Source organism: Eutrema salsugineum, unplaced genomic scaffold, assembly GCF_000478725.1.
Source record: "Eutrema salsugineum unplaced genomic scaffold, Eutsalg1_0 scaffold_19, whole genome shotgun sequence".
Taxonomy (NCBI): domain Eukaryota; kingdom Viridiplantae; phylum Streptophyta; class Magnoliopsida; order Brassicales; family Brassicaceae; genus Eutrema; species Eutrema salsugineum.
This window is the reverse complement of record NW_006256838.1, coordinates 144,787-165,472: the sequence shown is the minus strand read 5'-3', so window position 1 is coordinate 165,472 and position 20,686 is coordinate 144,787. Positions and strand designations below refer to the sequence as shown.

At 38.0% G+C, this 20,686-nt stretch overlaps 6 protein-coding genes across 10 annotated transcripts; 4 read left to right on the top strand and 2 right to left on the bottom strand.

Annotated features, from left to right (window-relative positions):
* The first annotated feature begins 224 nt into the window (after positions 1-224).
* On the top strand, positions 225-7,492 carry LOC18020337 (protein HUA2-LIKE 3). 2 transcript variants are annotated; one of them, XM_024157177.1, is made up of 11 exons: positions 225-665; positions 1,134-1,210; positions 1,911-3,899; positions 4,261-4,678; positions 5,138-5,237; positions 5,336-5,448; positions 5,521-5,705; positions 5,787-6,177; positions 6,271-6,628; positions 6,749-6,928; positions 7,274-7,492. In XM_024157177.1, the coding sequence occupies exons 1-11, from the start codon at positions 543-545 to the stop codon at positions 7,297-7,299; spliced, it is 3,960 nt and encodes a 1,319-aa protein (XP_024012945.1). In that variant the 5' UTR covers positions 225-542; the 3' UTR covers positions 7,300-7,492. The 2 variants fall into 2 exon arrangements, with proteins under 2 accessions (XP_024012945.1, XP_006402313.2); XM_006402250.2 differs by having other exon boundaries at positions 543-665; positions 5,138-5,246.
* Positions 7,493-7,504: 12 nt separating this feature from the next.
* LOC18020336 (probable glutathione peroxidase 5) lies at positions 7,505-9,546 on the top strand. Of its 4 annotated transcripts, XM_006402249.2 has the most exons (8): positions 7,506-7,716; positions 7,824-7,912; positions 8,037-8,166; positions 8,264-8,340; positions 8,429-8,490; positions 8,597-8,715; positions 8,920-9,087; positions 9,277-9,546. In XM_006402249.2, the coding sequence occupies exons 3-8, from the start codon at positions 8,113-8,115 to the stop codon at positions 9,385-9,387; spliced, it is 591 nt and encodes a 196-aa protein (XP_006402312.1). In that variant the 5' UTR covers positions 7,506-7,716; positions 7,824-7,912; positions 8,037-8,112; the 3' UTR covers positions 9,388-9,546. The 4 variants fall into 4 exon arrangements, with proteins under 4 accessions (XP_024012947.1, XP_006402312.1, XP_024012946.1 ...); XM_024157179.1 differs by having other exon boundaries at positions 7,505-7,716; positions 7,824-8,166; positions 9,282-9,519; XM_024157178.1 differs by having other exon boundaries at positions 7,507-7,716; positions 7,824-8,166.
* Positions 9,547-10,946: 1,400 nt separating this feature from the next.
* LOC112087129 lies at positions 10,947-11,244 on the top strand. The gene is made up of 2 exons (XM_024157138.1): positions 10,947-11,090; positions 11,209-11,244. The coding sequence occupies exons 1-2, from the start codon at positions 10,947-10,949 to the stop codon at positions 11,242-11,244; spliced, it is 180 nt and encodes a 59-aa protein (XP_024012906.1).
* Positions 11,245-11,430: 186 nt separating this feature from the next.
* Positions 11,431-13,025, top strand: LOC18020170 (protein WHAT'S THIS FACTOR 1 homolog). Its single transcript, XM_006402246.2, has one exon. The coding sequence runs from the start codon at positions 11,564-11,566 to the stop codon at positions 12,779-12,781; it is 1,218 nt and encodes a 405-aa protein (XP_006402309.1). The 5' UTR covers positions 11,431-11,563; the 3' UTR covers positions 12,782-13,025.
* Positions 13,026-13,071: 46 nt separating this feature from the next.
* LOC112087203 (serine/threonine-protein phosphatase 1 regulatory subunit 10) lies at positions 13,072-14,031 on the bottom strand. Its single transcript, XM_024157253.1, has one exon. The coding sequence runs from the start codon at positions 13,941-13,943 to the stop codon at positions 13,449-13,451; it is 495 nt and encodes a 164-aa protein (XP_024013021.1). The 5' UTR covers positions 13,944-14,031; the 3' UTR covers positions 13,072-13,448.
* Positions 14,032-16,615: 2,584 nt separating this feature from the next.
* On the bottom strand, positions 16,616-18,071 carry LOC18020169 (adenylate isopentenyltransferase 3, chloroplastic). The gene has a single exon (XM_006402245.2). It carries the CDS (start codon positions 17,974-17,976, stop codon positions 16,957-16,959), a length of 1,020 nt encoding a protein of 339 aa, XP_006402308.1. The 5' UTR covers positions 17,977-18,071; the 3' UTR covers positions 16,616-16,956.
* Positions 18,072-20,686: the final 2,615 nt, after the last annotated feature.

The window sequence follows — 20,686 nt, the reverse complement described above, 5'->3', positions numbered from 1 at the left end:
TCAAATGGGCTTAAAGGAGTAGTTGGATCACGTGGTTTTGTTTTCTGTACTCACAAGCATATTTTCGATTTTTTTTTTTTTTTTAAAATAATTTTTGCACCAGAAAAAAGCTTTTGTGAAAAAAACGTTAACCTACGCATGTATGGCGCACGTTATACAAGTCCTTGAAACATTGCAAACCCTACACCGACCGAACCATTAACAATTTACAAAGGCTCCTCCTATCAATCAGCATCTTTCTCCCTTATGGTTTCGTGGGTGAATCTTCTTCTTCTTCTTCTCCTTCTTCCACAGTAGCGAATCAATCCACAACAATCGATCGTTTCTTCTCTCTATCTCTCCCTCGTTTCGATTAGGGTTTACTTCTCTAGCTTCTTGCTCGCGTGCTTCCGTCGATTGGGTTGGGATTTTTCAATGCCTGCAAGCTCTTTAGCGGAATCTGTCACCGAATACCCTAGGCACTGCCAAGCTGCTAATTTTCGCCTGCGGTTCTGGCTTAACTTGGAGAGTTAGAATCCTCATCATCCTTTTCGCTTTTCCTGATGGCTCCGAGCCGCAAGAAAGGCGGTGGTAAGGCTGCGGCCGCAGCATCCGCCCGGCGACAGTGGAAGGTCGGCGATCTCGTGCTTGCCAAAGTCAAAGGACATCCTGCTTGGCCTGCCGCCGTACGTGCATCTCTGCCTTCCTTTTCTCTTTATTGCATTTATTGGTTGCTTATTGTGTTTATGTTTGGCTCTGCAAGAAAAGGATTGCTCCCAAGTTTCATGATTTTTGTTCCTGATGGCGGTAGATAGCGTTATATTATTATGGTGTGAAGTTGCATGTCTGTGTATCTCACCCTTTTTCTCCGTATAGTTAAGATGGAAGATCATTTTTAGTTTGATGTTTATGTCAATTATCGACTGCCTAAGGGATATGGATACTTTCCAGAGGGATACATGTCATCTAGCTTGCAACAGATTACATGGTAGATTTTCATTCAGCAAGTTTGTAGGCTATACATCTTCTGAAGTTGTGATCTAGTGATAGTAATTGCGAGTGATGTCTGGTTTTCTACTTTCCAGTTCTGTTTGAGTCTTTTTTTTTTCTTTTGGGATCTCTTGCCCGTCTTCTGATTTCTGGAGCAATTTCAGGTTAGCGAACCAGAAAAGTGGGGCTACTCAGCCGATTGGAAGAAAGTGTTGGTTCACTTTTTTGGTACACAACAGATGTGAGTTCTCATGCCTTTACTATTACCTTCGTATACATATTGTTTTGCTATCTTGTCATACTTCCCTTATTCTGTGAATTCCAACATTATCCGTTGCGAGGTCATTAAAATTACGTCCCCGTTAGATTAATTCATTTTTATCATGATTCTCATTCGAGGACATGAATTTGGTTCTTGTCTTGCTAGATTAGGACGCAGAAGCTAGTAGCTTCTTTATGGCCATAAAATTTTAACTTCTTGTTGAGGCAGGATATACTTGATGTGATGTATTTCCTCTCTACGCTATAATTTTACTTGGTTTAGAATTAGAATCATCCTTGTGCGGAATTCTAGGTCTACTTGAGTTAATGTTAATTGATTGGCGTTTCTTCATTCAGGATAGTTGGCAACAGTGCTTCTTGTTTGGCTTTTTTATGTTAAATTCTCTGAAAACTGTTTAATCATATACTTTGCAGATTAGCATCAACATCATTGAATTTTCTTTTGTTGCATCATTCATTCCCGCGGTTATGAGAATTCTGATGTATGATTGTTATGAAGAGAGCATTTTAGCACAGCTGCCCACTTATCAATTTTAATTGATTACGTGAATCAGTTTAAGGTTGAAAACTGTTTTCACTTTCTGCTCTTCCCTGTAGATCAGTTTAATATCGTTTATCCCCTCGTATCCAGTTAGTAATACTTTTTGGTGTAAGTGCAGAGCTTTCTGCAATCCTGCTGATGTTGAATCGTTTACTGAAGAGAAGAAGCAATCGCTTTTGACAAAACGGCATGCGAAAGGTTCAGATTTTGTTCGTGCAATTAAAGAGATCACAGAGAGTTACGAAAAGCTGAAGCAGCAGAACGAAGCTAATGATCCTAAATCTGCTGAAGAAACAACTGTTGGAAGTTCTGGGAATACTATAGAGCCTCAGGCCTCTGAAAATCTAATTGACATTCGAATAGAGTCAAATTCTTGTCATGGTAGAGATGAATCGACTTTTCTCAGCGAGGATGCTTCAGCTGCTGAACAAATGCTAGCTCTGCGTCATAACAGTCTAGCTCGTAATGGACCCTGTGATAGTGCAGCAGCTAAAGATCTATGTGAGATAGCTACATATTCGTCAAAGAGAAGAAATGGAAGGGTACAGTCTCAAAAGTGTGCTCCACAGAAGATAGTTCAGCAATCTAAAATCTCATCAAGGTTGGAATTGGATAAGCTTCCAAGGTCCATGCTTCGATGCAGCGATGGGGGCCACAGTGTCAATGATATAGATGATGGAACTACAAGAAGGAGAAAGAGGATCCATAGGTCCGGTCATTCTGAATCAGATGATGTGGTTTCATCAGCTCTAAATTTGCACGGATCTGATGAGGAAAACGCATCTGAAATTGCTACAGTTGAATCTGACAATAATAGTAGGCATGAAGGCATTGGTGTGGATTCTGGTTCCAGACTCCAGCATTCTGATGCGGTTGGTGAGGACTTTGAAGGAGGTCATGAGCTCAACAAAGGGCTTGATTTCCAAATTAGTACCATGGTTAAGAGGAAGAAGAGGAAGCCTACCAGAAAACGCGAGACCAGTGACCTTATAGACCCTCCTGCTAAAGTTGAAGCAGAAGAAGGTTCTGGATCCAAGGCGTGTGATAGCTCCCAGGGATCTCAAAATTCTCATGAAACGCTGAATGAGAGGCCATGTGAAGAGAATGGTGATGAACACTTGCCTCTGGTAAAGCGAGCCAGAGTTCGAATGAGTAGAGCTTTTTATGCTGATGAAGAGGTCAATGCCTCTTCACAGTTTGAAGAAAGATTATCGAAAGACACTCTAACAACGGATGCCATGCTGACAAGCCCTTCGGTTAATCAAAAAAATGATATTGTATCTGGTCATGATACTTCTCCGGCTATAGAATTTAACAGCATTGAGTTGTCTACTAAGCTCCCAGTTGATATGGTTGATGTATTGCCTTCTCATATGGAGAAACCTTCTGGCAAAATGTCTCCGTCTAGGGCCTCAGATCAGACTGCTAAGGAGCTTCATGAGAACGAATTTAGCATGACGCCAGATGATGAAGTATGTCGAGCACAATCGAATCAACTTAACAGTTCGCCAGAAGGGAACACTCGTGTTTCTGAAGTAGTTCAGGGTTGTTCGGAGGAATCGCAAACCATGAACTGTGTAAATAGTGAGTCCGATCTTATTGACATGCAATGCTCACGTCAATGTGAGAAATACGGAACCCCTTTGAATCCTGATAATGTGGATTCATCTGCAAATAATCCCCCGAGTTTATGTTCGGATTTGGATATGACAGCATCAAGGGTACCTGCTCAATCTCCTCACCAACACCAAAACGAGGACAATGATTCTTGTGACTGTTCATTGGTCGTTGCTGGAGATTCTTCCCTGAAAGAAAAATGTGAGAAAAATGATAATATGACTCAGATCGTTCAGTCCCAAGCTATAGAACATTCTCCGTTGTTCTGTTCGGTGGTGAATAATCAGGAGGCTGAAAACATGCAGGAGACTGAAAACACTCTACTGAAAAAACAACAAGGAAGTCTGGGTAAAGAAGTTGATAGTGACAAACAAGCCCATATAAAACAGGATCCGGCCCTCTCTGCTACTGAGCGTGATATGATCGTTCAAGAGACGGAACCTCGGTATGAAACAGTGTACTGTGAAGATGTTTTGGAGCTGGAAAAGAGGTGAGTCTACTGATCTTGAAATTACAATTAGGTGTTCAGTTTCTAAACACAGTGGAATATTTGTATGGAGTATTCATATTCAGATTGATGTAGGTCATGAATAGGAATCTATCTATTTTGATTTTGACATACTATCCCATTTCCCTAAATTTTACTGTGTAGTTTTTATGTTCCTTTCTGATTGAAGATTCCCAGTTCCTATGTAAATTTGCTCTTATGTTGAAAGTCTATGTAGAGGATAGGCATATTGATTTTTAGTAATATATCATTTTAAGTCTCTTCAGACATTATCTACATAAATTTTTTTCCAGTTCACAGAACTCGTTGACTAACAATATGGTATGTCTGTGTGCATTGGCAGCTGTGAGGCGGATGAGCAGAAAGAGCAGATCCAAGCGACTAAATCTGTCTCAGTGTCTGAAAACCTTTCACGTGAAATAATGAGTTTATCTCCTGACTCTCCTGCAAGGGGTACTTCACATAGCAACTCAGTTTGCCATATGTCTACTGTAGAAAGTGCAAATGTTATGCAGAACAACAATAATTGCAGCGCCAATATTCAGTTTGGTGAGAAAAAAACTATGAGTGATGACACTGTCATAGAAGAAAGGAAAGTTGAAACAGGTATACCTCAGGTGAAGAAAGTTGTTAGTTCTGATGTGCAATTCACTATTGAATCTTTTGAGACCGCACTTGGCTCGTTGGTGAGGACAAAGGAGACCATTGGCCGTGCAACTCGTTTGGCTATGGACTTGGTGAAATTTGGTATGTCGGCAAAGGTACGAGACGTTCGTCCTCCTTTTGACATTATCTGTTTTGTTGATGCCATATGTTATGTAAAGGTGAAATCCAACTTTTTCTGCTTTTTGGACACAAATTTCTTCTTCGAGATTGATAAGTTCATAATAACTGGATCTGTCCTATGGTAAAACACTATCTACATTCTCCAAATAGTTAATTCCTTCAATTAAACAGAGACCATGTCAATCAAACTAATTTTATGTATTACTACAAGTTATAAAAAGCCCTTATGTATATTGTTTTGTGTGCTGCTATTAGGATGCTGTAGGCATCCAGCCACTCTTGACAAGCATAGGACTAGAAAGCCTTATATTCTTATCTACCTCTTCCATGAGGAAAGGGGCTTGTTTCAACTGTGGGTTTTTTTTTTTTATAAAACACATTATATGTGTAGATTTTTGGCCTATATTGTTAAGAATCTCTATGTCTTAAATTAGGCGATGGAAATTCTGGCTCATACTTTGGAAAGCGAGTCTAATTTACAAAGGAGGGTGGACTTATTTTTCCTTGTGGATTCTATTGCTCAGTGCTCCAAAGGTCTGAGTGGTGAGTTACATATGTAATGTTATAGCTTAGTCGCATCATCGAGGTTCTCAATGACGAGTTAACTTTGTGAATATTGTCTTTCTCTTCAGGTGATACTGGTGGGGTTTATCTTTCATCTATTCAAGTTATGCTGCCTCGCCTATTGGCTGCTGCGGTCCCAGCTGGAGCTATCACACAAGAAAACCGGAGACAGTGCTTGAAGGTATGTGATAATTTTACTTAGCTCTTCTTTTCTTTATAAATATTAATTCTCACCCTTACTGCTTTTATATAGGTTTTGAGGCTTTGGCTCGAAAGACGGATACTTCCTGAATCTGTTGTTCGTCACCATATTAAAGAACTTGACTCACATAGTAATGCTCCTGCTTGTCTCTATTCTCGGCGCTCGGCTCGAACAGAAAGGGCGCTGGATGACCCTGTTAGAGATATGGAGGGTATGCTGGTGGATGAATATGGAAGGTGAGAGTTGGGTCTATTCAGTCTTGGGATCTTGATTCCTTTATCTCTAGTGTCATAACTTACTTCATCTTTGTGTATCAGTAATTCAACTCTCCAGCTTCATGGATTCTGCATGCCTGCAATGCTTAAGGTTGAAGACGAAGGAAGTGACTCGGATGGGGGTGATTTTGAGTCTGTCACCCCTGAACATGAGTCTAGAATCCTTGAAGAACATGTCACACCCTCCATTACTGAAAGGCATACCCGTATTCTGGAAGATGTTGACGGCGAGCTTGAAATGGAAGACGTGGCTCCACCTTGTGAAGTTGGAAGCAGTGCAATCACTGATCAAGCTGGTAATAAAGAGTCTGCAAATTGTCAGTCTGTCTCTGGCACGTCATCTCCACCAGCTCCCCCTTCACAGAATGCTCAGTGTGCCATGTCTGACTCTTACTCAAATGGCTTTGATTGCAGAGGATATCCCAGCATGCATGTGCGTCCTTTTTCTTCTTTTAAGATTCGTTTCGGTTGAACATAGTGATGATTGAGACATGATTACTAACTTCATATCTGGTCAATTTGCCAGGGAGATCAACAGACCGGTCTTCCAAGGATGAATCCACCTATGCAATACCGAAGTCCTGAATCATCTTATAGTTCCCGTGCATCTTTGTCAAAAAGCATGCCACGCGGCGGGGAGGGCTGTAACTTCCAGCATAGGCCTTATCCATCTCCTCATCCCCAACCTCCGCCTTCACATCACTATTCATATATGGAGCCGGACCACCATATAAAGCCGCGGAGAGAAGGTCCATCATACCCTCACAGATCCTATTACACGCCGGATTTTGAAGAAAGGAATTATTATGATAGCCGTGAGAGAACGAGGCCTGCACCATGTGAGAATCAAGACAATTGGAGATATCATACGCCCTCTTCTCATGGTGGGGGGCGCCTTTAACCTTTTTTTTTTTTAATTATTTATGCATGCATAGGCATATATGAACGAATATAGGCACTTGGCCATGCATGCTAATAGCTGTGGATGCTTTTCCGTATGGCAGGTCCACGATATCATGACAGACACAAAGGCTTTTATCAATCCAGCTCACACAGTGGCCATCACCGTGACTCTGGAAGGTTTCAGAACCAGAGGTGGAGTCATTCTCCGCGTGCATATAATAATAGACAGTCTTATCACTATAAGCCGCATTCGGAAGGTCCTGTTCCAGTAGCAATGAGAGGTAATATGGATATTCATGCTTGTTGACTCACTGGAAAGGGGAGAAGAATAAAAAGACATTCTTTACTCTCCCACAAACTGAAACAGCCCTCTTAGTTAGTGGGTCGTACGTAACATTCTTATGCTGGAATTGTGTCCTAGGTTTAGGTAGGAAACCTGATCCTTATTAGTTGGATGAGCCACTTTCATTTCACGGGGATATCATCTTAGTCCTCCTGACATTTGAAATCGTTGTGGTTGTCCTCAAGTAATAAACTAAATCATTTTACTGCAGCTTCCCCCTTTATGGGTCGATATGATTCTATAAAATATAAACTTGAGTATCATTTTATTCGTGGATATGCAGATCCGGGCACTTGGCATCAGAGATGAGTTGCAGATGGACAGAAGGCGGAACGACGTGTGTAATATAAAAGAGACATTGGGCTAGTTGTATGGAAGAATTAGGGAGAAACAAAGAACGTTAGGTGTTGTTTGGCTCAAATATGCTTGGCCACTTGAGAGAGAGAGAGAGAGAGAGATGTTATATAATCCAAGGCTTTGTTTAGGGAGGAGGGAGGGAGGGAGGGGCTATTTATTTACAAGATAGAAAGAAAGGCACTCTGTAAGTGTGTACATATATGAGATGAATGCATAAAAAAGAAAAAGAAAAAAAAAAAAAAAACAATATGTGAGAAGAAGAAGGTAAAGTCATTTTGTAGAGAGAGATTTGAGAAAAGGAGCTAGCTTAGCACCCTGCTCATTTAGGCATTTAATTTCGTTTTACCCCCTCACAACTTGTTTTTAATGGTAATATTTTTTATATACTAACGTAACGTAATGTGCCAAATTAAATCAGTTCTAAATTGAAGACAGCACACGCCCTTGATTTGATTTTTTTTTTTTGTTTTATATAGGAAATTGGTCACAGCAAAGTCACAAATAAATGTGTTGACGGATTGGGTTTGTTACGCACGCATTACCCAGGCTGGCCGTGTGTGAAACTGTATCCTAATCGAGGATGGGACAAAAAGCTCAAATGTTTTTTATATTTATTAGTCAAATTGGAAAAAAAAAAAAAAAAAATTCAATTTTTATTTGTTTCTCCTGAAACTAAAACTCTTTACCAGAAGCTGACGGATTGTGCGGGTGTGAAGAAAGGATAAGACGACAGAAGAGGACAAAACTGGCGAGAGCTCCGGCCAGATGGGTGCTTCGATATCCGTCTCCGAGAAATCCATCCACCAATTCACCGTCAAGGTTCTGATTCCTAATTTCTTTCTTTTCTAAGACCGACCGAGTTAGATGAAGCGTCTCTTCTTTTTCTCAATATTTTTATTTCTTCGCCGGAAATTAGGATAGCTCCGGCAAGGACGTTGACCTTAGCGTTTATCAAGGGAAGGTTCTCCTCGTCGTCAACGTCGCTTCTAAATGGTCCTCTTTCTTTTCTTTCTCGATATATTATTCCCTTTCAATTTCTCTTTTGTTATATTTTTTTCTTTTCTTTTTTTTTTTGGAACAGCGGTTTCACGGAAACCAATTACACACAGCTCACAGAACTTTACCGGAAATACAGAGATCAAGGTCTCTCTCACTGTCTGTTTATGAGAGTCTCTAGTGCTTTATCTATGTAAACGTATCTAATGTTTGTTGGGGATTGAAATGCTCAAAATTTGGCTAAATGTTTCAGGGTTTGTGATCTTGGCGTTTCCTTGCAACCAGTTTATGTACCAAGAGCCTGGAACAAGCCAAGATGCTCATGCTTTTGCTTGTACTAGGTTTAAGGCCGAATACCCGGTTTTCCAAAAGGTTCTATATAACTCTCTTCTTTTTTTCAACCATCCAAGATGCCTCACAGAAATCTTCTTGTTGTTTTATTTGACTACTGACATCAAGAAAGAATTCAAGATGCTCTTGGATTCAACACTCTTGCTTCACATGAGTACTCCACTTATTCATTGATATGTATCTCTTGTAAACTTCTTCTGCACGCTCTATCGATGATTGTTTTAGGTCCGTGTAAATGGGCAAAACGCAGCACCAGTCTACAAATTCCTCAAGTCAAAGAAGCCCACTTTCCTGGGAACGAGGATCAAATGGAACTTCACTAAGTTCTTGGTCGGGAAAGATGGTCAAGTCATTGATCGTTATGGCCCAACAGTTCCACCTCTCTCCATCGAGGTCTGTCTGTCTTACTAACTACTCACTCACTCTTTTTTATATTTATCTCGTTACCTGTCTTAGCGGTTGGCTAGTTCATTTCATGTTTTTTTTTCTGCAAAAAACAGAATGACATCAAGAAAGCCCTTGGAGAGTTACCAAGTGTTAACCCTTGAAGACACTGAGACTGGCTTCTTTTTTTTTTTGTAGAGAAGAATTCAGCTCTTCAAGGCTACGACTCTCCGAATTGTACTTCTCTCTCAAACCAAAACAAAAAACAAAAAAATCGAGGACGAAAATGTTAATCAAAAGACAATTTGATTCTTGAGAAAGAGAAATCGCTAAATTTGTTTGATCTAATCGTTTACTTTCTATGGTTCTGATCTATCAATGTACCGATTGAATTTGGCGCATCATACTCACGTGCTATGTTTGACCACTCTTTGATGAGTTCATCTTCCTTGTTAATTACCTGTCAAATCATCTTCTTCTTTTTGGGTTCGATTAGTCAAAATATATATTATTATATCTATATTAATACTTTTGTGAATGTTTAAACGACCTACCCATCTGGTAATCATTAATTAGACAACACAACTAACCTTATCGCACCTTATGTTCTGTCTGTCGCCACCATTTTTTTTTTTTCTCTTCACTCCTGTAAACAATGAATGAATTTCTCGGGTTGAGAAATGAGAATTGAATTGTTATTACGAAAGGAAAAGATCTCCTTTTTTTTCCTAGTAAAAAGTACAAGAGAAAAAGGAATATGATACTGAGAATAGAATGAATATTACTAAATGAATGAAAGAAATACTGTTAGTTTTCATTTCTTGAGTAATAACTTATGTGAAACACAAATTGTGCATTAGCAAAACAAATAATGATACAATTTTGGAAGTATTAAATCTTTCTGTGAATAATACAAAAGGTATTCGTCGAGTAGGTAGGGTCAGGCTATAATGTGATTGTTTGCGCTTGCAATGCCTAGCTCCGTAATCAGCCGAATGCCAAACTCTTTGCCTTTTTTATAAAAAAAAAAGAAAAAAAAGAAAAAAAACAAAAAAACTCTTTGCATTCCAAACAAAAGCTTTGAATACGGATATACTTCATTCATAACACCGGCCCGGGTCATTCTAGTTGTGTCTTGCGAGGCATAGTGAGAAATTTTTGGTCATTCTATAATGAAACTAAAAACTTTTCTTCCTCAAAACACACAGTAAAAAAACTAGAAATTAAACCATTAAATTGATACCCCTTTGGGTCTGTTGGAAATCTAATTATATTCAAGGGCATCAAAACGAGTGACGTGGTGAGATGAACACATTCATGTACTAAACCCCTAAACAAATCCAAAACTAAATAAGTTGAATTCTTAACTACTAAATGAGATACTTAATCAATCATCGCATTCCCACCCAACACAGCAAAGACATAAAGCCCCACAAGCGAAAATTAACTCTCATGTGTGCATGAACAGAAGATTTCTGTTCAAACAATATCCTCACAGCAAAAACAAATTATAAAACCGATGTGCCTTTTCCCAAAAAAAGAAAAAAAAGGAAGACAATACCAATTACATTTAATCAATGATAGATACTAATCAAAAGATTTTAGCTCAAAAGCGAAGCTAATGGCTAAAGCACCATGTATTTTCTATTCACACTGAGAAACATGTAGGTCCATACTATTCAATTCAATAATGTATCTTTTTATCCCATATATCTGCCAAATTATTTCAACCAAGTTCGAGTCAGCAGCATAGATACTATATAAGCAAATCTAATATCTCCAGCGGCTAGCTAAAACCACCTATCAAAAACATTAGTTTAGCTAGTTTCGTTATATAGCCTTTAAAGCTTTCTCGATATATAGGAACAATGGCAGCGACAGTCGTGTTGAGAATATGCAGTAGTAGTACAAAGGTTAGGACATGGAAAAGATGTTGGAAGCAGATAAAGGAGCAGAGAGCTCGTCTTTACATCATCTGGAAATGTGCTGTCTTTCTACTCTCCTCCAATGATGCATAATCATCAATCTTCTTCAACAAATTCTTCTTCGATTCATGATTCCTTCTTGGTTATGTATTAGTTTAGTTCCAATACAAGGAATTATAATCAAGACTTTTTTTTTTTTTAATAGACGGTGATTTCATACGGAAAGCCAACTATAATGTAAATTCAATGGTGATCACTGAAAATCGAAATATACTTTGCCGATATGTAAAGAGAGATGGTAAAAGAAGATAAGACCAAAAGCATTTGGCTATGTAAAATAAGTTGAAGACCTTCATATATGTGTATATATTATACAGTAACAAGTGAGTAGTGTTGGATTTTGGGTTTAGTGACTTGGTGTAGTAAACACACGGCCCATGAATGTGGCGCATCATCGGGCGGCGTGGGGGATATAGTCTTACCGGTGTTCCAGGGTTTGTTTGTTTGTAGGCAATTTACCTCTCACGCTCCGGTAGAAAAACCCTAATTTTAAATCAGGAATGGTGCTCAGAAACCATACCATTTGCTACGAAATCGCAAAATCTCTGGAGAAAGGGAGAAATTTAGGGCAAGAAATCAGAAGAAGGATCTCGAGCTTGAAAGTGGTATGGAAGAAGGACAGGAAGCTGGACGAAGCGATCGAGCAGGACAAGCGTTACAAGCTGTGCGCTCGGGTGGTGAAAGAAGTGTTGAACGAGCCAGGTCAAGTCATTCCGCTCAGATACCTCGAGAAACGGCGCGAGAGGTTACGCCTCAATTTCAAAGCAAAGAGCTTCGTTGAGATGAACCCTTCTCTGTTCGACATCTACTACGATCGCATCAAACCCAAGTCCGAGCCCGTTCCTTTCATCCGCCCCACGCCCCGTCTCAGGGCTTTCCTCGACCATGAGCAGAGGATTTACGCCGACAATGAGCCCTTAATTGTTTCCAAGCTCTGCAAACTGCTGATGATGGCCAAAGACAAGGTCATCAGTGCCGATAAACTGGTTCATGTCAAGAGAGATTTTGGATTCCCCAATGATTTTCTTGTCAAATTGGTTCAGAGATACCCAAACTATTTCCGGTTAACGGGTCTACCCGAACAAGGCAAGTCCTTTCTCGAGCTCGTCGACTGGAACCCAGATTTCGCCAAATCGGCTATCGAGCAGAGAGCAGAAGAAGAAACCCTTCGAACCGGAGTCCGTGTCCGACCCAATTTCGATGTGAAGCTGCCGTCTGGGTTTTTCCTGAGGAAGGAGATGAGAGAGTGGACTAGGGATTGGTTAGAGCAAGACTACATATCGCCATACGAGGATGCGTCTCATCTGGATCAAGCTTCCAAGGAAATGGAGAAAAGAACCGTTGGTCTTGTCCACGAATTGCTGTCTCTCTCGCTGCTCAAGAGGCTCCCCGTGCCTATACTCGGCAAGTTCTGCGACGAATTCCGCTTCTCAAACGCATTCTCGAGTGTTTTCACTCGCCATTCAGGTATCTTCTACTTGTCGCTCAAAGGAGGGATCAAGACTGCTGTACTGAGGGAAGCTTATAGAGAGGATGAGCTTGTTGATAGAGATCCTTTGCTTGCTATTAAGGATAACTTCCTGAGGCTCTTAGAGGAAGGTTGGCAAGAGAGGAAAGATAAGTTGAAACAGCAGAGGGAACAAGTTCACAAAGACAGAGAGATTTTGTTAGTAGCCAAAACCAAGCAACCTGAGGAGCCGGACCGTCTCTGTGATTAATTCTGTCTTAAAATCGCAGTCTGATTACAGCTGAACGCACTTGTTTCAATCACATGGAGCTAAAACGATGTGCAGAGTGACCAAATGATGCATGTTTTTCAAACCGTTCTTGGTCTAAAAGCAGTTGCTAGACTTGTTTTTTAAAGCTATCATCTTTTCAGATCTTAATCAAGAATCATCTTGGAGATTAGGATCAATCAGTTCAACACTCTATATGTGTTCCCATTTGATCAATCCAAGTTATATATAATGTTTTTTCTTTTGTCATGCTTTTGGAGTTGCAGCTAGCTATAATGGTTTTGTGATTAAAATTGGGTTGTGGAATTTGGAACAGGTCTTGTTGTTGCGCCAAAATGAAAAACACTCTCCTAAAAGAAAGCTCTACAAGCAACCTAACAAAGTCACGCAAATCAAATGAAATTCTCAGATGAACCTAAAATTCCTCTGCAACCAATCTTCACATCCTCTTTGTGCCTCCTTTCGCATTGAATATATAACGAGACCCACCAAACGATCTCTCTTCACACACAGACACTCCCCATGGAAACACTTTTCCTCGTAGCTTTTGTGCTTCTGGCTCTATTCTCTTCTTCCTCTTTCACGCGAGGCCAAAGAATCGTACAGATTCCACCACCACGTCCACTATGCGCCTCTCAATACGCGCTGGCTAACTACGCTTGCTCACGCCTCCCAATGAACACTGTCCCACCTCCTTCCCCCATTGCCCCACCTCCTCCTCCCCTCGCTCCTCCTCCTCCTGACCATGACCACCATGACCATGACCATGACCACGACGATGACCACGACGATGACGACGATGATGACCATGACCACGACCATGATGATGACCACGACCACGACCATGACGACGATGACCACGATGACCACGATCATGATGACCATGACCACAACCGCAACCATGATCATGATCACAATGACCATGATCACAATGACCATGATCGCAACCATGATCACGATGACCATGACCACCACAACAATAACAACGACAACACACACAACCGACGCCGCCGACGCCGCCACCACCACCACCACCATCATCACCGGCACAGAGAAGAGACGTTTGCGCAACAAGAGTGCTGCAAGTGGCTGAAGCAAATGGACAACGAGTGCGTGTGCGACCTTCTCGTTCGGCTTCCGCCATTGCTAGCCAAACCTGCTCACAACTATACAGTCTTTGTGGATGAGTCCTGTATCGTCACTTTCACCTGTGGAGGCAGACTCATTCACTGATATAATATCCTCTTTCCTTTCTCAACTATATTGTCTCATCTCATGTCTTCTTCTTCGAACACCCTTTTGTTTATCTTCGTTTCTTAGTTATAATAATGTTTTTTTTTTTCCCTTTAATTCACGCCCTTTAGTTTACTTGTTGTACGTTCGTTCACACTATACCAGTCCAAAAGTCAACCAAACCAAACAAAAACAATGGTTACGTGTGAGATGGGATTATCAATCAATCAATCGCGTGAGCTTCACTCGCTTTATACGCGAATGGACTTCCATTTCATATGGGCCTAAAATGATAGGGCGATGAGACTGTTGTAGGCCCATTACATATCATATTTTAGGCCCGTCTATTGTATTTACACCACAATATCTTTTGTGTGATTTTAAAAGACGTCTCCTAATTTTATCTTAAACTCCACAAGCACAACACAGAAAACTCTACTTTGACATACTTTAATCGAATTCATTTCTTCGACCAAAAATAAGACTATATTATATAGTAGTAACAAACAAACAAAAAAAACAAATAGATGATTTATTAAAAATTGAAACAAAAGAGAATGAAGATTCATGGAATCTTACTTTTTGTTTTAAAAAATAAAAGTCGCAATGATGGGACCAATATGTAGAATTGAATTCTTGGGTTATTATGCTCAAGAGATGTGATTCTTTTTACTCTATTTTGTTTGTTTGTTTTTTCTTTTTTGGTTGCAATTTGTTCTTTGTCTTGTTCCACTTTGTTCCTTATCTCTTATAATTCCAAATTCCAAGTCAAAACACCATAAACATATTATTCAGTATTCAGTATTCAGTCTACAAAAACATCGCACCAGGCCATTGCCAAAGTGATAATACAGTCCTGTCCGGAAACATATATACATTTTTAAGGATAAGTGATCATTTTTTTTGACATTCGGAAATATTATTTATTATATATTTAATTTTTTTGAAAAAAACCAATTTTATATACTCCCTCCGTTTCATAATAAATGTCATTTTAGATTTCATTTTTTGTTTCAAAAAGAGTGTCATTCTGCATTTCAATATAACTTTTTACTTTTATTTCATGTTTTATCTCTTATTTAAAGATAATAGTTTTTGTAATTAAATGTTATAAAAGTATATTAATTAAGAGTATATTTGTATATTTTATTAATTTCTTAATCTGTGTGAAATGTGTCAGAATGACACTTATTATGAAATGGAGGGAGTATAGTTTATGATAAGTAGTGGGACCCAAAAGCATGGAGAGACGCCAATTGCACACGGGCTGAGAGAATAATATAATGGATGGGTTCCAATTAAGAACGCATTAAAAAACACTTAGAAGATTGAAATATGGGACCCACTTCTTAAATATCGAATAATGCAACACAATTTGTCAACGGCTCCTCTGTACGGCGTCAGGCGCGTGGTATTGTTTCTTACTGTACGGTCATTTGCTAAATTGCTAACAAAGAATTAAGAATCTATTACACTTCTCTTTGCTTCTGTCTTTTCCTTCTTTTTGTTCCAACTCAAAAAACTCATTAACGAAAAAATTCCACTAACAAAAAAAAAGCTGCTGAAATATTTTTAAGCTATCGTTTGATTTTCGTGGTTTAGAACAGTTTCATTTTCTTAATTCTCATGTGTATATTTTAAAAAATCTCGTTTTAAATAATGGCAAGTAAGTACATAATTTCCTTTTGATTAATTAAGAGGTTCTACGCTGAAAGCTCATGCTTTATAATTTATCGTTTTAGTTTTTTAATGTTAATTTATTAGTTTAATGAGAACTGTTACGTTTTGATACCCAGATTTTTTGGTGTCAAAATATTAATAAATTCTTAATTAACTATTAGACTAAAGAGAGTTCCACTATAACTTTTTATATATATAGTTTAGCTCACAAACAAAATTAAAATTAGGTCAACAAAGAAATAAAGTAATCGATTAAATGAAAACCATACAATTAAAAAAAGAAAGTAACAAGTTCTAAAAGGGATTTTAAAAGGAAAAGAAAGTAAAAATAAGAAAGAACATGTTGTTTAATTAATCCTTTTAAATAATTATTATAATTAACTATTCTATATTAAAAAAATTCATACCCTCTCGACTTCTAAGAAGATAAATTATTAAATGTTTGTTCACATTGTAAAAATTATAGAAAAATGAGAACTAAGTGATTGAATACTTATAATTCATGTTTCTTATCATAAAAAGATGATATGTCGATGAAGAAGAAAAAAAATGAAAGTCAGATATGATAAACGAATAAATTGAATTCAAATGAGAATATGATAATCAATTAGTGATCAATATTTTAAGAAAAAAATAGATGGTTAATTAATAAAAATAAACATAATTTAAATAAAATAGAAAATTATAGAAACATGTGATAAAATTTAGCTAGAAACCAACAAATAAATAAATAACTGTTACGTTTTTCTCTGTGGTTTTATGGATAATCTTATTTTGCTTTTCCTCTATTTTGTTTCCATTTATGTTTGATGAATCACAAAATATTTAACTCAATTATAAACAAAGTTTTAAACTCAATTATAAACAAAGTTGTGCCTGTAGTCATGTATACCAACTTTAAGAGGCCCACTCAAACTTAGTCATCGTATTATAAAATTAAATAGTTACAAGCGAGGAAGTCCCACTTCCAGATATAGCATTCCACTTAGAGTCTTCACTTGCATCCAAAAAGTGGATGATAATACTGAATAACCGTTATGCCAAAATTTCAGTATCTGACAATACTATATACGATGCATATATAATATATATAGATGATATTAGCTTTATTTTCTGGTATATTTTCCCCACTCATCGTAGTCTTTGCGAATTACTGCACACTGCCACGTCATAGTCACAAAAAAACGCATGGTGTAAATTAACCACATTTGCCGAATCCAGCCTTATCTTTCTGTCACAGCTGATTACGCCACTAGACACCGCGACATCTCGCGTTCCCTGGCCGCCGCAACCGCTACGGCCGCGCTTGATGCTTCCACCAGCGGTCGACGGCTGGCAATGTCAAGCAGGAACCGTGACACAGCATCGGTGCTTGGTCCAGCCACCAGCTTCTCCCATGCCACGTCAGCATCCACCGTCGACCTCCGTCGTGTGAAAACCGGAGTCGCATCCAATCTCTGAATGCACCACTTCTTGATCTTTATTAGCCGATCAATCTTATCTCTTTGTCTACAAGCTAAACCGAAAGTGTTTCTCTTTATTTCTTCAACCACTTTACTCAACAGCTCTTCTTTGTCTCCCACATTCAAGAATGGCTCGTTTCTGAAAAACCTGTCAAACTCTGGAACTCCGATTGCTTTCTTGATCCCTCTCGAGTAATCGGAATCCGAAAAGTCAAAAATTTCTCGAACTTCCTCAACCATTCCCTTCTCCACCATCTTGTCGACTCTCTCAGACACAAATCCACGCAAAACGTCAAGTTTTACGTCGACCCACAGAAAACAACAGTCGTATCTCGACCTGAATGTGTAGTCTTCGTCGTCGACTAGAGCCTCAACGTAAGAGTTGGAACCTCCAACGATTATCGGAAGCTTTCCACGGTTAATGACAGATTCAACTGAGAGATTCGCCATGTGGCGGAAATTCGAGGCGGTTAAGTCGGCTTCAGGAGGCAAGACGCCGAGGAGATGGTGCGGTACTCCGCAGCTCTCATCGGCCGTGATCTTGTTAGTGACAATGTCGAGACCTTGATGGACTTGGATCTTGTCGGAGTTTATGATCTCCGCCGGAAAACGTGTGGCTAAATCGACAGAGAGTCGTGATTTGCCTGTTCCGGTAGCACCCATGATGACCACTACTTTATCCTTTGGACCGTATGGGTTAAGATTTAGCATATTGGGACCAAATCTCGCCGGGGGGAAGTCTAACGCCGGCGAAGGAGGTAATGGCTGTTTGCACATGGCCATTGATATCTTCATGATCATGATGATAATATATAGAACTCTAATATATATATGTAATAAAACTTTGCAATATAAGCTTGAGACTTCAGATGTTTTTTGTTATATATATGTTTGGTCGACGCTTGTATCGAATCGACTTATGAAATGTTCAGGTGACTTTGCATGAAGGATATGATTTATATATATAGGGTCACACACTAGGGAAAATCAACAGGACAAGAGTGATATAGGACAAGTTGGGCTCGCTTTTTTATTGGTCAAAACCTATTCTTTTTTTTTCTCTCTTTACTTTATTCTCCTCTATATATCTTTTAGCCTACGCGTGCAGTGCAGATGATATATATTGATAATGTCTCAATCAAATGTAAACTTCTATTACGTTTGATGTGAATTTGAGATACGATTTTCTTGGGAAATTATGATCAGAAAGCACTTCCGAATTTAGATTTTTTTAAATAGAATTTTGTTTTTAACTCAAACTATATCTAATATTATTTGAGTTGGGTATAGGCTATATATTGTCTCTTTTTATATAAAAATCTGGGTTGTATAAGATTGGATCTTTTTTTATCAACGGTAATTTTGCATTGATATTAGAGACAGTCGCAATGAAAGAAACTAACTTGGATGGGTTTATAATATTACTAAACCTCAACTTAAACTAAAAACACTTACATAAAGTAGGTTTATTATGCTTCCTAATTAATGATCGATCGGCACAGAAAATATGTATATCGAGATGAGATTCTTTATGCTTCTGATTTTATAAAATAAATTCATTAAAAAAAGTCATGCAGATGTGATTCTATGTTTTATATTTTGATATTATCATAGGAGTTTTTTTTTTTTTTAACAAATAGGAGTCTTTATTTCGTGGTGAATAATATAAAGATTCTGGTGGACCGTCCATTAATGAAACGGAGAGGCAAAATTGTTTGTCGACCTGCAATGGCCAAGACCTCGGCAACGTCTCTTTATTACTCTTCCACTTACGTAAAATCTTAAGACAGGGAAATACCTTTTTTTTTGTTTACATTATAATTATTCACATATATAAGATAAGAAATATAATGGTCTGAGAAAGGGCCTTTAAAAAGATTATTCTTACAGCGACAACTCGTAGCTATTGCCTACTGGAATGTAATTTTGCTTGTGTGCGAACTTAGTAATGTGTGCATGCTCCTACACGTCCATGTACGTATCTGATTCGGTGATTCCCCCATTCCTAATCTATAAACTAAAACAAAATACAGAGTAAAACTTATATTAAGATTTAGTAAATCCAATTAATAAAACACATCTGGAATTTTTAACTAAAAACTTTACTATAGTAGGTTTACATTTTTGCTACCACACTAACCATAAACTGAATACCACTATACTTTATGAGTACATTTACTAGTTTGTGGTTGACCAACTTCAGTTATCCTTTTAAGGAAAAAAAAATTATGATCTGTCGTCGTCATTTAATCAAAATTGGAGGATTAAACCAGCTTATGCGTCTCTTTTTTAATCCCAGCTTTCTTTTAATTTTATGGGTTATTTGTACAGTTTATAAATTTAGGAAATTGATCACTTATTTTCAATCACACAGCTCCACATGAAGAACGAATGCATTACTCTAAAATCTATTTCAATGGTACCACTTAATTATATGATAATAAAGAAAAAACTGGTAACGGTGTTAAATAAAAATAAGTGATAATAACATATATAAGTTGGTTACTTACCATCAAACAGTATATGGCTATCTGCGTGCTAGCGCGTTCGCCTGAACCCGTCATACGTGGCCACCAACTTTTGCAGTTCTTTAATTTTATATAGTGTTGATGATACGATACATACAAAGAAAATAAACTGGGATAAGAAGCTTAATGATTGATTGATGTTAACCTATCACCCACGTTTATATAATAATAAATAATTAAATATTGATCTAATCATGATAAAAAGTAAATAATACGACTAAGAGCATGTAAAAAAGTAAATCATGATAGAGAGGAGTTCACCAAAATATAATAACATTTTTTTTTTGGTTTTAATTTTTTTTTTTAATTCGACCAATCAGGATGCTTCATTTTGAGATGATACCGTCTCTTCAAGTTCGTCGGGATGATACTGTCTCTTTAATATTAAGATTTTTTGTTTCAAAAACTGTGCTATGAACCTCTTCATTCTCTGATGTACATGCTCTAATAAGGCAGTCACGCTCACCTACCTTGCGCATTAACGTAAAATCTCATATCTCTCTCCCTCTCTCTCTCCCTCTCTCTTTCAGCAATCATTTGCTCTTTCGTTATGAGATAGCCTTCGATTTCGATTTGCTGTTTTAATATTATTGCTCCAAATGTGGGAACTGTGTTGCAAGTAAAAAAAATGCCAACGACAAAAATAGGATCCGTTCCGTATATCGTTATATCTTATATGTGAAACTGGTGTAGCTATCCAAATTTGGGATAGACTTTAACAGCTTAATCTAATTCTTATCATTTAACTTACCTAAAAAAACAAATGTCTACTTCGAACGTCTTTTCAAAACATTACTTTTTTTTTTTTGTGGAGAAAATCATATAAACATGCAAATATGATTCTTTTTTTTGGAGAAAAACTAAAACCTTAATAATAATCAATATGATTCTTTTTTTTCTACTTATATATTTTGATTTTAACACAATACTACATCATAAAAGAAATAGCTTTCTCATAAGTAAATTTGTTTCATTCGAAGTAG

Excerpts from the sequence above, each read along its gene's own strand:
- LOC18020169 (XM_006402245.2), bottom strand. The coding sequence starts at position 17,976 with ATGATCATGAAGATATCAATGGCCATGTGCAAACAGCCATTACCTCCT.
- LOC18020337 (XM_006402250.2), top strand. The coding sequence starts at position 543 with ATGGCTCCGAGCCGCAAGAAAGGCGGTGGTAAGGCTGCGGCCGCAGCA. Across the intron at positions 5,247-5,335 it reads GTGCTCCAAAGGTCTGAGTG|GTGATACTGGTGGGGTTTAT; the intron begins GTGAGTTACATA and ends CTTTCTCTTCAG. Across the intron at positions 5,706-5,786 it reads CTGGTGGATGAATATGGAAG|TAATTCAACTCTCCAGCTTC; the intron begins GTGAGAGTTGGG and ends TTTGTGTATCAG.
- LOC18020170 (XM_006402246.2), top strand. The coding sequence starts at position 11,564 with ATGGTGCTCAGAAACCATACCATTTGCTACGAAATCGCAAAATCTCTG.
- LOC18020336 (XM_006402249.2), top strand. The coding sequence starts at position 8,113 with ATGGGTGCTTCGATATCCGTCTCCGAGAAATCCATCCACCAATTCACC. Across the intron at positions 8,716-8,919 it reads AATACCCGGTTTTCCAAAAG|GTCCGTGTAAATGGGCAAAA; the intron begins GTTCTATATAAC and ends TGATTGTTTTAG. Across the intron at positions 9,088-9,276 it reads TTCCACCTCTCTCCATCGAG|AGAAGAATTCAGCTCTTCAA; the intron begins GTCTGTCTGTCT and ends TTTTTTTTGTAG.
- LOC112087203 (XM_024157253.1), bottom strand. The coding sequence starts at position 13,943 with ATGGCGGAAGCCGAACGAGAAGGTCGCACACGCACTCGTTGTCCATTT.
- LOC112087129 (XM_024157138.1), top strand. The coding sequence starts at position 10,947 with ATGGCAGCGACAGTCGTGTTGAGAATATGCAGTAGTAGTACAAAGGTT. Across the intron at positions 11,091-11,208 it reads TTCTACTCTCCTCCAATGAT|ACGGTGATTTCATACGGAAA; the intron begins GCATAATCATCA and ends TTTTTTTAATAG.